Here is a 16,856-nt window from a genome sequence, read left to right as displayed (position 1 = left end):
TTTCTACAAGATGTTGGAGTGTCTGTGGGAATTTTTGCCCATTCATCCAGAAGAGGCTTTGTGAGGTCAGACACTGATGTTGGACGAGAGAGCCTAGCTCACAGTCTCTGCTCTAGTTCACCCCAAAGATGTTTGATGGGGTTGAGGTCAGGGCTCTGTCTGGACCAGTCAAGTTCTTCCACACCAACCTCACCCAACCATGGCTCTAGGACCTTGCTTTGTGCACTGGGGCACAGTCATGCTGGAACAGAAAAGGGGGTTCCCCAAACTGTCCAACATCAGTCTCTGACCTCACAAGGATGTTCTGGATCAATGGGCAGAAATCCCCACAGACACTCCAAAATCTTGTAGAAAGCCTCTCAGAAGAGTGGAAGCTGTTATAGCTGAAAGGGGGACCAACTCCATATGAATGCCTATAACATATATATGAGAGAGAGATTTGTATATACTATATACAGTATACACTCAATGGTCACTTAATTAGGTACACCTACAGAATCTAGCTGTTATTAGAGCATCCATGGCCTTTCTGACCATGTCAACATACTTTATATATTGAGTTGGAGCCACATGATTGGCTGTTTGAGGAGCAGGCTATTTGCGTCATCGAGCAGGTGTAACTAAATGGTGACTGAGTGTATATTTAAAGTTCATTGCTGTTCCTGATTTTGTTGACGATTCCTGTCGCCAACATAAGCCATATACATTTCAAACCATGATCCACAATTTTTGAATGACTTGAAGTGAGATAGTAGTTGTGCTTTCAGGAGAATTGAGTCATCGATTGCCGCTGTCGACGCATTCTATTTATTTAGGTGTATTTAAGAATAATCAATATATCTTTGTTTAAAAGAATAATCCTCGGACTTCAGAGGCATGCACACATCAACACCCCCGTCCTGACACTGCTAGTGCATCATCCAATCATTTCTATGGTACTTGAAAGACTATCAATCTGTTACTTCTGTAATTTAACACAATCCATGCTGACACCAAAGAATGATTTTTAGATGATATAAACTGCTGTCCTTAAATATCTATATATATTGGAATGATAGATAAATGATATAAAAGTAGTAAAATGTACTTAAAACAAGCTATTAATTATAGAAACACACCAAATATAATGTCCTACTTTCTTTTTGGATTTTTCTCTGTTTATCTCACACCATGCATACAGGCTTGTCTCTGTGTGGAGTGTGGACACACACACGCGTTAATGGGTTGTAGAGACAGACGCCATATCTACCTCCTTTAATCGCTTTAACTGTCCCTCTACAATCATTATCTGTCTCTGTGTGAATACAGAAGATGTGGATGAAATAGTCCTTTATCTGGTCAGGTTTAACTACACTATACATTCTGTTTGTTCAACTCTCACATTTCAAGATTGTGAAGGAAAAAGTCTGTTTTAGTTTTTAAGTGACGCCCAAGGCTGAGGCTGATTGAAAGTTACCGGTATGTCTGCTATATAAGACGTTTAACAGCTTTATGCACAGGAATTAACTAGTGTGTGTAAGAAAAAATGTATCAAAATGTATTTTTGTACTTTTTAGCTGCATATGTTTGTGTTAAAAAGGGACGTTTTACTGTATTTTATTAGCCAATGTATTATTCTCTGTTGTGCCTTGATTATCATTGTAATTAGATATGTATCGTCTGCTTAATGTTCTTTCTGTGTCGGCCATGGTCAGCTCAGGCTGACGCTGGGGCGGTTTTTGTAAATAGGATGAAGACTTTCTGTTGATTATTCAAATACATATTCTGGTGATCGGCTTGATTGTACTGAAAAACATCAGATACGTAAAAAGAACAAAGACAATACAACACTTGTCTCAAAAACAGTACTCTGTTCTTCCAGTACCAGATACAAGCAGCTGGGTTACCAGGATAAGATTGTTCTTAATCAATGGCAATAATGAATTTGTGCCTTTTAATGCCTAGTGTGAAAGTGAATCACATATTTGAGTTATCCTGGCCTCCCTCTGTCTGGAGGATGACATGGGGTCTGAGATGCTCACTACAATTATCTGTTGTGTTTCTGCTATGCTATGCCTGCTTTATGCAATTACCAATGATGTGAATCATTAGTCAGATTGTGAGAATGGTAGTTCTTATGAACTAATTGCCTTTGCCTGATCTATCTGCCATTAATTGAATGTATAAAAAACACAGCTGCCAAACTTCTCTTTGGAAACCAAAGCCATGTTGAGGTATTATAGCCATGCGAAGAACAGATGGAGTTAACCAGCTAACTTCAGAAACCAACTAAAGCTAGATCTCCATTTTCAGGTGAGCTAAACTTGACTACAGGGTGCTGGTGTTCAGTTCTCAGTTGATTACTTTTCTTTTAAAACTCGCCCTTCTTTTAAAAAATTCTTTAACTGATCATTTGTGGAAGACCCTTTCCGGGTATTTTATTCTTGTGTTCATCACTTTCCCTCAGGGGAATGGCAACTTATGCAATGTGTTATATTTAACCCCTTCCAACCCATCTTGTTAAATGCTGTTTATAGAATTGGTGTGTGTTGTGGTTTGTATCTCTTCCTTCCCATATGAAGTAAATAGCTAACATGGATGTTTGATTCAATGAATAAACAATGTTAGCATCGTCTGAGTGCTCTTTGCTATGCGATGAACGTTCTCAAGTGTTTTCACAGAATATTTCCTAAATGAGGATGTGGTGGATGTAGGAAAGACACAGTGAGATATTATAATAACCAAAGTTTATTGGAATAGAATGTGTGGTCATAGAATATGACAGTAACCTGGAAAAGGGACAGACTCGCATACAGCACACTCATTCCCATCAACGTGGCACTCCAGTGTGTCTTCTACATCGTTCTCTTAACACACCAGCAGAGCTCAAGTACCTGCATCCTATCTGCCACGCTGTGTAAAAGTCAAACACTGCTTTATATCTCTCAGACAAACACGCTTAATATCTCTCAGACAAACACGCATTTGCAATCTCTCGTTAATAGCTTTGCGTACTCTCGCAGGCATAGACACAGCTTTCTAAAACAGCTTGTTTCTCACACACACACAAGCACACACACAAGCACACACACACTGGTCTGTGTCGGGAGTCTATCTGAGGCTGTTGCTGTTTGGCTGGGAGCCGGCCAGGCCTGGGTGATCTGGACTGTGGCGGTTCTGAGGGGAGAGAACAGAACAGAGGCCCGTGTTAGAACACACAAGCCAAGAGGACGCTCCGCTCAAGATCACCACCCTGAACATGGATACGCCCCAATAATGATCAGACCCTCGCATCATTCAAATGTCAGGTGCAAATGCGGCAAAGTTCAAATTGGGATCAAGGTAAGAGCTAGGGTTAGTAGGTTGATTTTTATTTATTTAATTAAATTTAAAATACCTTGTTCCCCGAATATATTAAGTACATTACATTACAGTTATTTAGCAGACACTTTTATCCAAAGCGACTAATAATAATTGGGTAATATAAGTACACTTTATAATATGATCCGTAATGTCAGTTAGATGAATAAATACTGAGTGAGATCTAGAATCTAGAGAGACTCTGAAATCACCATCATGAGCCTCCATGTTCCTGTGCTGGATGTATGACTGCTATAGTGTTGAGGGGATGGAGAGAGAGAGAGAGCATAGTGTTGAGGGGATGGAGAGAGAGAGCATAGTGTTGAGGGGATGGAGAGAGAGAGAGCATAGTGTTGAGGGGATGGAGAGAGAGAGAGCATAGTGTTGAGGGGATGGAGAGAGAGAGCATAGTGTTGAGGGGATGGAGAGAGAGAGAGCATAGTGTTGAGGGGATGGAGAGAGAGAGAGCATAGTGTTGAGGGGATGGAGAGAGAGAGCATAGTGTTGAGGGGATGGAGAGAGAGAGAGCATAGTGATGAGGGGATGGAGAGAGAGAGAGCATAGTGTTGAGGGGATGGAGAGAGAGCATAGTGTTGAGGGGATGGAGAGAGAGAGCGTAGTGTTGAGGGGATGGAGAGAGAGCATAGTGTTGAGGGGATGGAGAGAGAGCATAGTGTTGAGGGGACGGAGAGAGAGAGCATAGTGTTGAGGGGATGGAGAGAGAGAGCATAGTGTTGAGGGGACGGAGAGAGAGAGCATAGTGTTGAGGGGATGGAGAGAGAGAGAGCATAGTGTTGAGGGGATGGAGAGAGAGAGAGCATAGTGTTGAGGGGATGGAGAGAGAGAGAGCATAGTGTTGAGGGGATGGAGAGAGAGAGAGCATAGTGTTGAGGGGATGGAGAGAGAGAGAGCATAGTGTTGAGGGGACGGAGAGAGAGAGCATAGTGTTGAGGGGATGGAGAGACGCGTAGTGTTGAGGGGATGGAGAGAGAGAGCATAGTGTTGAGGGGATGGAGAGAGAGAGAGCATAGTGTTGAGGGGAAGGAGAGAGAGAGAGCATAGTGTTGAGGGGATGGAGAGAGAGAGAGCATAGTGTTGAGGGGATGGAGAGAGAGAGAGCATAGTGTTGAGGGGATGGAGAGAGAGAGCATAGTGTTGAGGGGATGGAGAGAGAGAGAGCATAGTGTTGAGGGGATGGAGAGAGAGAGAGCATAGTGTTGAGGGGATGGAGAGAGAGAGAGCATAGTGTTGAGGGGGTGGAGAGAGAGAGAGCATAGTGTTGAGGGGACGGAGAGAGAGAGCATAGTGTTGAGGGGATGGAGAGACGCGTAGTGTTGAGGGGATGGAGAGAGAGAGCATAGTGTTGAGGGGATGGAGAGAGAGAGAGTGTGGTGTTGAGGGGATGGAGAGAGAGAGCGTAGTGATGAGGGGATGGAGAGAGAGAGAGCATAGTGTTGAGGGGATGGAGAGAGAGAGAGCATAGTGTTGAGGGGATGGAGAGAGAGAGAGCATAGTGTTGAGGGCATGGAGAGAGAGAGAGCATAGTGTTGAGGGGATGGAGAGAGAGAGCATAGTGTTGAGGGGATGGAGAGAGAGCATAGTGTTGAGGGGATGGAGAGAGAGAGAGCATAGTGTTGAGGGGATGGAGAGAGAGAGCATAGTGTTGAGGGGATGGAGAGAGAGAGAGCATAGTGTTGAGGGGGTGGAGAGAGAGAGCATAGTGTTGAGGGGATGGAGAGAGAGAGCATAGTGATGAGGGGATGGAGAGAGAGAGAGCATAGTGTTGAGGGGATGGAGAGAGAGAGCATATTGTTGAGGGGATGGAGAGAGAGAGGATAGTGTTGAGGGGAGGGAGAGAGAGCATAGTGTTGAGGGGATGGAGAGAGAGAGAGAGCATAGTGTTGAGGGGATGGAGAGAGAGAGCATAGTGTTGAGGGGAGGGAGAGAGAGCATAGTGTTGAGGGGATGGAGAGAGAGAGAGAGCATAGTGTTGAGGGGATGGAGAGAGAGCATAGTGATGAGGAGATGGAGAGAGAGAGAGCATAGTGTTGAGGGGGTGGAGAGAGAGAGAGCATAGTGTTGAGGGGATGGAGAGAGACATCATAGTGATGAGGGGATGGAGAGAGAGAGAGAGCATAGTGTTGAGGGGGTGGAGAGAGAGCATAGTGTTGAGGGGATGGAGAGAGAGAGAGAGAGCGTAGTGTTGAGGGGATGGAGAGAGAGAGTGAGCATAGTGTTGAGGGGATGGAGAGAGAGAGTGAGCATAGTGTTGAGGGGATGGAGAGAGAGAGAGAGCATAGTGTTGAGGGGATGGAGAGAGAGAGCATAGTGTTGAGGGGATGGAGAGAGAGAGACAGCGTAGTGTTGAGGGGATGGAGAGAGAGAGCATAGTGTTGAGGGGATGGAGAGAGAGAGAGCATAGTGTTGAGGGGATGGAGAGAGAGAGAGAGCATAGTGTTGAGGGGATGGAGAGAGAGAGCATAGTGTTGAGGGGATGGAGAGAGAGAGCATAGTGTTGAGGGGATGGAGAGAGAGAGAGCGTAGTGTTGAGGGGATGGAGAGAGAGAGAGCGTAGTGTTGAGGGGATGGAGAGAGAGAGAGCATAGTGTTGAGGGGATGGAGAGAGAGCATAGTGTTGAGGGGATGGAGAGAGAGCATAGTGTTGAGGGGATGGAGAGAGAGCATAGTGTTGAGGGGATGGAGAGAGAGAGAGCATAGTGTTGAGGGGATGGAGAGACAGCGTAGTGTTGAGGGGATGGAGAGAGAGCAAAGTGTTGAGGGGATGGAGAGAGAGAGAGCGTAGTGTTGAGGGGATGGAGAGAGTGAGCATAGTAATGAGCGGACGGAGAGAGAGAGAGAGCGTCAGTGTAGTGACTCCTTACCTTCTTCTTCTTCTTGTCCTTCTTTTTCTTCTTGCGGTCGGGATCGTCATCCCTCTTCTTCTTCTTCTTCTTGGGGTCAGAGTCTGAGGGCGTCTCTGTGAACAACACAATAACAACACAGAGCAGGTTCAACACAGAGCAGGTTCAACACAGAGCAGGTTCAACACAGAGCAGGTTCAACACAGAGCAGGTTCAACACAGAGCAGGTTCAACACAGAGCAGGTTCAACACAGAGCAGGTTCAACACAGAGCAGGTTCAACACAGAGCAGGTTCAACACAGAGCAGGTTCAACACAGAACAGGTTCAACACAGAGCAGGTTCAACACAGAGCAGGTTCAACACAGAGCAGGTTCAACACAGAGCAGGTTCAACACAGAGCAGGTTCAACACAGAGCAGGTTCAACACAGAGCAGGTTCAACACAGAGCAGGTTCAGCACAGAGCAGGTTCAACACAGAGCAGGTTCAACACAGAGCAGGTTCAACACAGAGCAGGTTCAACACAGAGCAGGTTCAACACAGAGCAGGTTCAACACAGAGCAGGTTCAACACAGAGCAGGTTCAACACAGAGCAGGTTCAGTGGACGGAAGGCTGATGCAGACAGTGGGTGCGTGCGTCCGTGTGTGCGTGTCTGTGTGCATGTGCGCACGTGTGTGTGTCTGTGTGTGTGTGTGTGTGTCTGTGTGCATGTGCGCACGTATGTGTGTGTGTGTGTGAGTGAGAGTCTCACCTTGTGGTATGGGGTCCTGTGGTCGGTGGTGTGTGTGTGTGTGTGTGTGTGTGTGTGTGTGTGTGTGTGAGTCTCACCTTGTGGTATGGGGTCCTGTGGTCGGTGGTGTGTGTGTGTGTGTGTGTGTGTGTGTGTGTGAGTCTCACCTTGTGGTATGGGGTCCTGTGGTCGGTGGTGTGTGTGTGTGTGTGTGTGTGTGTGTGTGTGTGTGTGTGTGAGTCTCACCTTGTGGTAAGGGGTCCTGTGGTCGGTGGTGTGTGTGTGTGTGTGTGTGAGTCTCACCTTGTGGTATGGGGTCCTGTGGGCGTTGGTGTGTGTGTGTGTGTGTGTGTGTGTGTGTGTGTGTGTGTGTGTGTGAGTCTCACCCTGTGGTATGGGGTCCTGTGGGCGGTGGTGTTTGTGCTTGTGCTTGCTCTTCTTCTTCGGGGGCTGGATGTGCATGAGTCTGTACTGCTCCGGTAGCTGGAACACATATATATAGATATTTGAGTTGAGTCAAACCCAACACCCACAAACACGCACACAAATTCACAAATGAAGGGGAGAAAGTCAGTAAATAAAGGACCATAAAGGTACAGGATGTATGAACCACATCCACGTGTAGACTGATATTTGTCTCTGCTACAGCAATTATAATTATTTATTATTAGAACTTGGTGACGGGTAAAAACACTCCTGGTTCAAACGGTGCGCGAGCTGAGATCCAATCAGACCCACGGGGCACCCTTCTCTGCCCTTCTCTGGGTAACCAATCCGTTGAAGCTAGCTCGTAACATAGAGCAGAAGTTACATACTGCAGCTTTAAACGGTCTATATGAACCGGTGATCTGTGTTCGTTGTGCACGCAGACCGTGTGTGTGTGTGTGTGTGTGTGTGTGTGTGTGTGTGTGTGTGTGTGTGTTCTCTACCGGTCCAGTGTGCAGTCTGAAGCCAGTGAGGAGGGCTCCGGTCAGGGGGCTGAACGAGTTCCCACACACGGGGGGCTTCTCAATCAGGGACCGCAACGAGCTGCCGTCCTGCGTACCTGGACAATCAATCATACCTATGGGGGGAGAAGAAAGGATCAATTAACAAGTGATAGATTTGCAGAGTAAAATGTGGTCTTTTTAGCTTCGTAATTGTGCTTATAATATAAAAAGAAACACACCGGAGTTGTGGTATGGTGTGTTGTGTTAGTTATGGTGTGTGTTGTTAGTTATGGTGTGGTGTGTTAGTTATGGTGTGTTGTGTTAGTTATGGTGTGTTGTGTTAGTTATGGTGTGGTGTGTTAGTTATGGTGTGGTGTGTTAGTTATGGTGTGGTGTGTTAGTTATGGTGTGTTGTGTTGTGTTAGTTATGGTGTGGTGTGTTAGTTATGGTGTGGTGTGTTAGTTATGGTGTGTTGTGTTAGTTATGGTGTGTTGTGTTAGTTATGGTGTGGTGTGTTAGTTATGGTGTGGTGTGTTAGTTATGGTGTGTTGTGTTGTGTTAGTTATGGTGTGGTGTGTTAGTTATGGTGTGGTGTGTTAGTTATGGTGTGTTAGTTATGGTGTGGTGTGTTAGTTATGGTGTTGTGTTAGTTATGGTGTTAGTTATGGTATGGTGTGTGTTGTGTTAGTTATGGTGTGTTGTGTTAGTTATGGTATGGTGTGTGTTGTGGTGTGTTAGTTATGGTGTGTTGTGTTAGTTATGGTGTGTTGTGTTGTGTTAGTTATGGTGTGTTGTGTTAGTTATGGTGTGTTGTGTTGTGTTAGTTATGGTGTGTTGTGTTAGTTATGGTGTGTTGTGTTGTGTTAGTTATGGTGTGTTGTGTTAGTTATGGTGTGTTAGTAATGGTGTGTTGTGTTAGTTATGGTATGGTGTGTGTTGTGTTAGTTATGGTGTGTTGTGTTAGTTATGGTGTGTTGTGTTGTGTTAGTTATGGTGTGTTGTGTTAGTTGTGGTGTGGTGTGTTAGTTGTGGTGTGGTGTGTTAGTTATGGTGTGTTGTGTTAGTTATGGTGTGGTGTGTTAGGTATGGTGCGTTAGTTATGGTGTGTTGTGTTCTCACCTGGTAACTCTGGGAGGAAGTTGCTCAGCTTCTCTTTCACCTTCTTGCCACAGAACTTGTTGTATGCGTGTTCCAGGTTATAGTGTGTGATCAGGTTGGTGTTGCCTGTTAATTCGTTCCCGACTAGAAAGCACAAGAGAATAAGTGTGATTGTCAGTGTCAATGCGGTCCAGAGATGATAAGGGAAGGGTCGTTTGTAATGAAGGGGCCCAAAAGGCTATGCAAATAATTCAGCAATTCAATTACATATTTGTGTTGTACACTTTATATATAAAAAAAAAAAAAAAAATAATAATTTAACTCAAAAAGTGTTAAGTCAAACCCGACAAAAGCATTGTTGAGAAATGATCTTAACTGTTAACAGGGGCACTACGGCTAATCTACTGTAGTGCTTATATAATATTAGAAAGCCAAACAAGGCTGGCTACTTATGAACGGTTACAGCAAATATCATATTAAGTTAAATAAACAGTCAAATGAGGATGTTATATCATGCAATTGCAGCATACCAGGTAATTCTCGCAGTAAATAGAATGGTTCGTTCATGGCTCCCGGCTTCCGTAGTGCAGGCCCCTCATCCCCGAGCTGCGGTGGGAGCTGCGCCGCCATGGGGAGCTGGTTCTGCGGCAGAGGGGGTGCTGGTTTTCCCGGTCCGAACCCCAGAGCCGACGAGCCCGGAGGTCCCTGAGCTTCGTTTTGCCCGAACAGAGTTGAATACATTTCCGTCATATTACCTACAGCGAGCGATTTATTTAAATAGGGATTAAATGGGACTTTCTAACAGGCTATTTCTCGCCTAGTTTACTTATCTACATGTATCATCACGATCCTCTGACAACAACCGCGTCTCTTCTCTCTAGTTCTCTCGACGTCTTTGTGGTGTGTTTTCTACGACGGATTACCGTAGTACACTTAATAGCGGAGGTCGAAATTTGTAATTTGTTAGTTATGGTGTGTTGTGTTAGTTATGGTGTGTTGTGTTAGTTATGGTGTGTTGTGTTAGTTATGGTGTGTTGTGTTAGTTATGGTGTGTTGTGTTAGTTATGGTGTGCTGTGTTAGTTATGGTGTGTTGTGTTAGTTATGGTGTGTTGTGTTGTGTTAGTTATGGTATGGTGTGTTAGTTATGGTGTGTTGTGTTAGTTATGGTGTGTTGTGTTTAAATAGTTTCGAGGTCGAAATTTGTAACGGGCAGAAATCCGAGATATGAGGCCAGCGCCAGCAGAGAAACATGTTTTACCACAGACTAAAAAGTTCAAAAGTGGGAATTTATTTCAACACAACACGGTAGAAGAAATACATAAAGAAACAGAAACATAATGTATTAATAAACAATGTTGTTAACCCCTAGCATTGTCTGGGCGCTCTTTGCCATCGCTGTGCGTGACACACCAACACAGCTCAGAGGCATGGTCAAACATTAAAGGTATCTGGAGGGCAGGAGGAGGAAGCAAGCGTCTGGAATTGACTGGCGGATGCCTAGAACAAGGAGATAAACACAGTGAGAAAAAGTTGGGATTGTCTACAGAGCAGTTGCACCATTTTCTGTTAAGCATTCATTCTTTAAAACCATCTCACATTTCTGTAGCTTCTAAACAAACGAATGACCATTACAGAATAGCAGTGTAACCTTCATTCTTTTTTTCTTACACTCTCTCTCACACACACACTCTCTCTCACACACACACACTCTCTCACACACACACTCTCTCTCACACACACACTCTCTCTCACACACACTCTCTCTCTCACACACACACTCTCTCTCACACACACACTCTCTCACACACACACACACTTTCTCTAACAATCTCTGTCTCTATTTTTTCTCTCACCTTCCACTCCTCCATAGCCGCTGTGATGCGCTGCTCAGTCTGAGCGACGCCCCCTCTGCCCGCCTGCACTCTCTGCGCCAGGTCTGCGTTCTCCTGCTGGATCTTCTTCAGCTGCTGGCGCAGGTAGGCCCCTTGCTTCTTATAGTATGGCATCACAAAGCTGACCAGGTCCTGCGCTGGAATACCACTGGGACGCCTGAGAGAGTGTGAAGACACGTTGAGGATTTATCCAATAATGTACGGCAGGAAGGAGAGGACACAGGACACGGACAGGCTACCATGACTGACCATGCAGGGTCTGAGGATGCAGCTTTCTTCTCTAGTTTGTCTAGCTCATCCAGCCTGCAGTGTAGATGTCCCTCCTCAATCACTTTGTCAATGTCCTCCTGTAGGGTTGTGAGAGAGATAGACCATGATAAACCCTCGCGCGCTCCGGGCCAGTGTAACAACTGGATGGGGAGCGCGTTACAAACGCAGTACCTGTACCTATACCACGCACACACGTTCTCCACAGTCTGTGATACAGAATACAGACTTTCAAACAGACAATGTCATTCTTTTGAATTAAATATCATTCACTGAGGGTCACCGACCTTTATAGTCCTCTGCAGATCCTCTATAAACCCCCTGTGGATGCTCTCTGTCACCTGAGGGTTCTTCTTGTAGAACGGGTGGAACGTGTGGGCAAATCTGTGGAAACTGACAGCGAGACACGTTTAGCAGCACATCAACCCACTTAGCAAGGCTAGGCAAGGCAAGGTTATTTATATAGCACATTTCAGCCACAGGGCAATTCAAGGTGCTTTACATGAGACATTAAAAGCATTAAAACAAAAAAGCAAGACATTATAGACATTTAAAACAAAAGGCAGGACAAATTAAAAGCATTAAAACAAAAAGCAAGTCATTATAGACATTTAAACAAAAAGCAGGACAAATAGAATACAGGAATAAAAGTTACAGTGCAGTATACTGATAAACATAGCTCCTCTTAGAAAGCAGTGGCAAAAAGAAAAGTCTTCAGGCTTGTTTTAAAAGAACCAAGAGTTGCAGCAGACCTGCAGTTTTCTGGAAGTTTGTTCCAGATATGTGGGGCATAAAAACTGAATGCTGCTTCTCCATGTTTTGTTTTAACTCTGGGGACAGAAAGCAGACCTGGTTCTGCTCTAGTTACATGTCTTCTAATCTCCCCAGACTGGCATTCATATGATCATTATCTCTCCTTACCTGGCATCAGTCATGAACCTCTCCAGGCTCTTCTCCATCACTTTATTGAACAGCAGCAGCCTGGTGCTTCTTGACTCATTCCCAGGACCCATAGACTGAAATGAAACATCTCCTGCACCGATACTGTCTCCGCTTACATCCATATTCTTTGCTACTTCCATGTTTTCCTCTTGTTTATATTTTACAGTACCCGCCAAAGCGCCTACGTCTAGTCTGGCTACGGCGTCTCAAGAGGTACATGAAACTCGCAAGTCGAAATTGTACGCGCATGCGCAGTCTACTGCCATATGTTCCTCTCAATCACGCCTCAGCTGTCACTTACCATCTCTCTCTCTCTCTCTCTCTCCCTCCGGTTGCATGTGTGCGGTAACATGGGCTTGATCACCGGACTTTTCACTTTCTTTTACCATTTACCTCAAATTTACAAATGGCTGCTAAAGCCTTATTATATGGCCTCGGTGTTCATGTGCAGCTCGTTCCTCCTGGTCCGGAAGACCCCGGGACTCTGCGAGCACCTGGCGAGCGACCGGGAGGACGGGAACTCCTGTGACTTCGACTGGGTGAGCTGAGGGGGCTGAGACAGGGGTGCAGTCGGGTTAATATGGGTCTTCTAGAAGGCCTAGTGTAATGCACGTTTTGTTGTCGCATGGGGTGTATAGACTGACTGGTCTTTCTTACAGAGAGAAGTGGAGATCCTCATGTTCCTCATGGCAATCGTGATGATGAAGAACAGGAGAGCCGGTAAGCGTCCCCCCCCCTCACTCACTCACTCACTCACTCACTCACTCACTCACTCCTTCACTCACTCACTCACTCACTCACTCACTCACTCACTCACTCACTCACACACACACACACACACACACACACTTGGACTGAGGCAAGTGTTGTCACAGAACATCTCTGTCTACAGTAAACATGCACACAGACACACCTACGGTATGTTCCTTCCAACTCCCCACACAGTCAGGATTCTTCTCTGATCCAGACTGGGTGAGACAGGCTACTCTCCCAGGAAATGGTGTTGACTTGTTGGGGGTGGATTTACTGTCAGCCTCAGGCAAGGCTGAATGTTTGTTTTGTAAATAATAACAGTTAAACGGGAGTTGACGTTAAGTTTTCCCATGGTATCTCCCTCTCTCCCCAGTCACCCTAGACCAGCACATAGGGAACCTGTTCCTCTTCACTAAAGTGGCCAATGTCATCCTGTTCTTCCGGCTGGACATCCGACTGGGCATCCTCTACCTCGCCCTATGTATCGGTGAGCCGCCAGCACCTTCATCATCCTCACATCATCATCATCATCATCATCATCCTCATCATCATGTCCTCATTGGTTTCAGCAGCTTGTTCAGTAGACCTTGCTGTCTGCCTGCCTAATATGTACCTTTGAGTTCTGTAAGGACCCAGTTTTCCAGGCTCTATGGTGCTCAGGCTGACTAAATGCACCAATGATCTGATAGAAAGTGTCTTCATATAAAAACTGTTTTCCTCTACCTCAGCATTCGTCATGACCTGCAAACCACCCCTCTACATGGGCCCTGAGTACATCAAGTACTTAAACGACAAGACCATAGATGTAAGTGTCGGTATCATCATAGACTTTAGCTGTGACAATGAAAAGCTTGATAATCCAGTCATTTCAAGTGGTGCAATCAAGGGTTTAGAGAATATGTAAGAGAAAGCGTATGGCCAGCCGATTATTATATACAAATATAAACTTTATTGGGCAACAAGTGGGACATTTCTGCTTCATGCCTTCATCAGCATATAAAATACCACAGTGGACAAACTGGATGAATATATACAGGGTTAGAGTCACAACCAATCAGTATTGGTATCAATACAGTAATCAGTATTGTTCCAGACCACCTCTGCAACCCACATGATCTAGACCTGCTAACTAGAGTAGCATTATACAGAATAATTAGAGTCAGACAGTAACACATGCTGATGTCACGTTTACAACTGACGATGAATGACTAATCCACGATCCACTGATCTAGTGATTTGAGGTCATCTAATCTAGTGTATTCTGATCTGACGTGGTTTAATCCCACCTGACAGGAGGAGCTAGCGAAAGACAGTCGCATCACCTGGATCGTTGAGTTCTACGCCAACTGGTCGTTCGAGTGTCAGTCCTTCGCTCCCGTCTTCGCTGACCTCTCAATCAAGTAAAGGAACCTCCCACCCGCTCTTTCTCTCTCGCTCTGTCTATCTCTCTCTCTCTGTCTGTCTCTCTTTGTCTCTGACTCCGTCTCTGTTTCTCTTACACTGATATGCAATCTTTCCCAGATGTTCACACATGCACATGACATCTATCACCCCCCCTGCACGCCCCCACCCCCCCGGCTTGCAGGTACAACTGTGCTGGTCTGCGCTTCGGGAAGGTTGATATCGGCCGGTATGGAGAGGTGTCTGAGAGGTCAGTCTTAAGAGGGAAGGAAGTAGTCGGCACTGTACCTCCCCATTCCCAACACTGTAATACTACACGTTTCTAAACAGGTCCTCATTTCGCCATTAAGCTGATTGGCTTATTCGCTCTGTAGGTACCGGGTTAGCGCCTCCCCCCTGGCCAAGCAGCTGCCCTCACTGGTGCTTTTCCAAGGAGGGCGGGAAGTCATGAGACGTCCAATGGTGGACAGCAAGAGACGAGCTGTGTCATGGACCTTCAACGAGGTGTGTGTGTGCGCGCTTGTGTTGATGATCTGTCCTTCCTCACACACACTCTTATCATGCGTCATATGTCTTGTTGGTTCTACCAGGAGAACATCATCCGGGAGTTCAACCTGAACGAGCTCTTCAAGAAGTCCAAGAAGCTGAGCAAGGTTGGGGCGGAGACGGGCGAGGAGCAGGACCCCTCGCTGCCTGTGGAGGGCGGCGGCGAGCCACAGGAACAACCCACCGACTCAGCAGAGCCGACAGAGAGCAAGAAAGACCAGTGAGGAGGAGGGATTCACAGAGGAGTGGGATGAAGTTGCTCTTAGATCATGACTGAAGACCAGATCAGCTGATTAACACCCGATCAGTTCACCTGATCCCAAGGCCAAACTTCTCCCTGGCAAAGCTGGAGTAGCAGCTGACTGATCCTCACATGTGTAACTGTGTTTCATCACCAGTCCTACTGTCAGGCAGCGCAGAGACGCTCCTGATCTAACCAGCTGCTCTGAACTAGTGGCTGTTACAAACCAGCTGTGTAACAGACATTCAAAACACTACAGATATTGTATTTCACTGACATTTATAACCAATCCAGTGATTAAGATATTGGCAGTATTTTCGCAGTGCAGTAATTGATGCCTTAAGTTATTTGTGCAGGAATGCCTTTTGTATTCTGTTGTCTGGCACTACTGTAATAATGGTTTTGTACAGTTTAGAAGTCTTTGTATTTACGGTAATTACACCATTCAAACACTTGCGTCTCATCTCGGCTGTTTTTACTAGTGCTTACCTGCTTGTATGTTTCTATACCAAAGTACAGGGATGACATGGACACAACTATGGGTCATATCTAGTAAAGGATGAATAAACTGATATTTTCAATCGTCTTTGCTCCTTCCATACCATTTGTCTGTGGAATGATCCTGCTCTGAACATGGCATGTATGATCCGACTGGAAGCTCTTCTCTAAGGCATGGCCCATGATATCAGAGTACACATACGACATTAACACAGTAAATACAGATAAAGTGACATACGAGAAAGACGAGACCATTATTCATCAGGTCGACCTTTTTTATTCTGAGAAGACATTAAAAATTCTTCGTAAGGCCATTTTGGAAATGTCTTTTACAGTCACTAGTACAGATGTTTGTGAAACTCTCTTCATTCATCACAGCCCATGATAGATGTGTTCTCATATACATCAGACTTACTCACACGATTGTTCAATGGCAACAGGGCCCTCCCCAACAGGGCAGCGTTACAACCCTCCCCACCGGGCAGCGCAACACGGACCCTCTCCACCCTCCCCTACAGGGCAGCGTGACACCCCTCCGCACCCGGGCAGCGTTACAACCCTCCCCTACAGGGCAGCGCAACACGGACCCTCTCCACCCTCCCCTACAGGGCAGCGTTACAACCCTCCCCACCCGGGCAGCGTGACACAGATCCTCCCCACCCGGGCAGCGTTACAACCCTCCCCACCAGGGCAGCGTTACAACCCTTCCCACCCTCCCCAACAGGGCAGCGTTACAACCCTCCCCAACAGGGCAGCGCTACAACCCTCCCCAACAGGGCAGCGCAACACGGATCCTCTCCACTCTTACACATGTGCCATTAATGCTTATGAGGCTTGTCTTATCCTCGTCCTCATAATCGTAAGACACATCAGCCTGGTGGACATTCAGCTTGGGTATTCTCACATTTACACACCAGAGATGCGTTCAACACAACAGACACAATCACATGCACACCTAGAGACGGCCACGCAGACGGCCGCTTGCTTGGGTGATACTGTAGTCAGGACAGTGTGTGCTTCAAGCAGGAACTCTCCAAACCAACTAAAGACGTGCTACATTCAGCTAGCTCGGACATTCCTCCCCTACTGGGCTGGGATTTCTGAAAAAAAATAAGTCAATTGCCACTACTTTCTAAACGCAGTCTTGTACGCGCGCACATGCACGCCCGCACGCACGCGCACACTCACGGGCACGCGCCCACACACACACTCCTGCTCCTGACCATGCCTTCTTATACCTGCTGGTGGGCCTAACGGTAACTGTGCTGTCAAAGAAATATAAAAGCAGATAAGGAAATCGAGAGGCCAAAGCGTCAACAACACAACAAATAAACATCAAGGAAAAGATAATACTAAT

The 16,856-nt window shown here is 46.1% G+C and overlaps 3 protein-coding genes across 3 annotated transcripts; 1 reads left to right on the top strand and 2 right to left on the bottom strand.

The window, feature by feature from the left end:
• Positions 1-2,758: 2,758 nt before the first annotated feature.
• On the bottom strand, positions 2,759-9,828 carry med19a (mediator complex subunit 19a). The gene is made up of 6 exons (XM_084450767.1): positions 9,489-9,828; positions 8,980-9,102; positions 7,860-7,993; positions 7,317-7,413; positions 6,222-6,316; positions 2,759-3,156 (listed from the first exon to the last, which is right to left on the bottom strand). Exons 1-6 carry the CDS (start codon positions 9,706-9,708, stop codon positions 3,091-3,093), a joined length of 735 nt encoding a protein of 244 aa, XP_084306893.1. The 5' UTR covers positions 9,709-9,828; the 3' UTR covers positions 2,759-3,090.
• A 494-nt stretch (positions 9,829-10,322) lies between these two features.
• On the bottom strand, positions 10,323-12,165 carry pmf1 (polyamine modulated factor 1). Its single transcript, XM_084450778.1, has 5 exons — positions 12,040-12,165; positions 11,406-11,511; positions 11,101-11,198; positions 10,813-11,008; positions 10,323-10,456 (listed from the first exon to the last, which is right to left on the bottom strand). The coding sequence occupies exons 1-5, from the start codon at positions 12,129-12,131 to the stop codon at positions 10,391-10,393; spliced, it is 558 nt and encodes a 185-aa protein (XP_084306904.1). The 5' UTR covers positions 12,132-12,165; the 3' UTR covers positions 10,323-10,390.
• Positions 12,166-12,410: 245 nt separating this feature from the next.
• Positions 12,411-14,984, top strand: LOC311319443 (thioredoxin-related transmembrane protein 2-B-like; the record flags this gene model as incomplete). The annotated part of the gene is made up of 8 exons (XM_084451004.1): positions 12,411-12,599; positions 12,720-12,780; positions 13,187-13,300; positions 13,542-13,618; positions 14,107-14,213; positions 14,399-14,464; positions 14,589-14,718; positions 14,805-14,984. The coding sequence occupies 8 exons, from the start codon at positions 12,411-12,413 to the stop codon at positions 14,982-14,984; spliced, it is 924 nt and encodes a 307-aa protein (XP_084307130.1).
• Between the last annotated feature and the right edge of the window lie 1,872 nt (positions 14,985-16,856).

The sequence above is a fragment of the Borostomias antarcticus genome, assembly GCF_949987555.1.
Source record: "Borostomias antarcticus genome assembly, chromosome: 16".
In the NCBI taxonomy this organism is placed as follows: Eukaryota; Metazoa; Chordata; class Actinopteri; order Stomiiformes; family Stomiidae; genus Borostomias; species Borostomias antarcticus.
The sequence above is the reverse complement of the archived record's forward strand: the minus strand, read 5'-3'. Positions and strand labels throughout refer to the sequence as shown.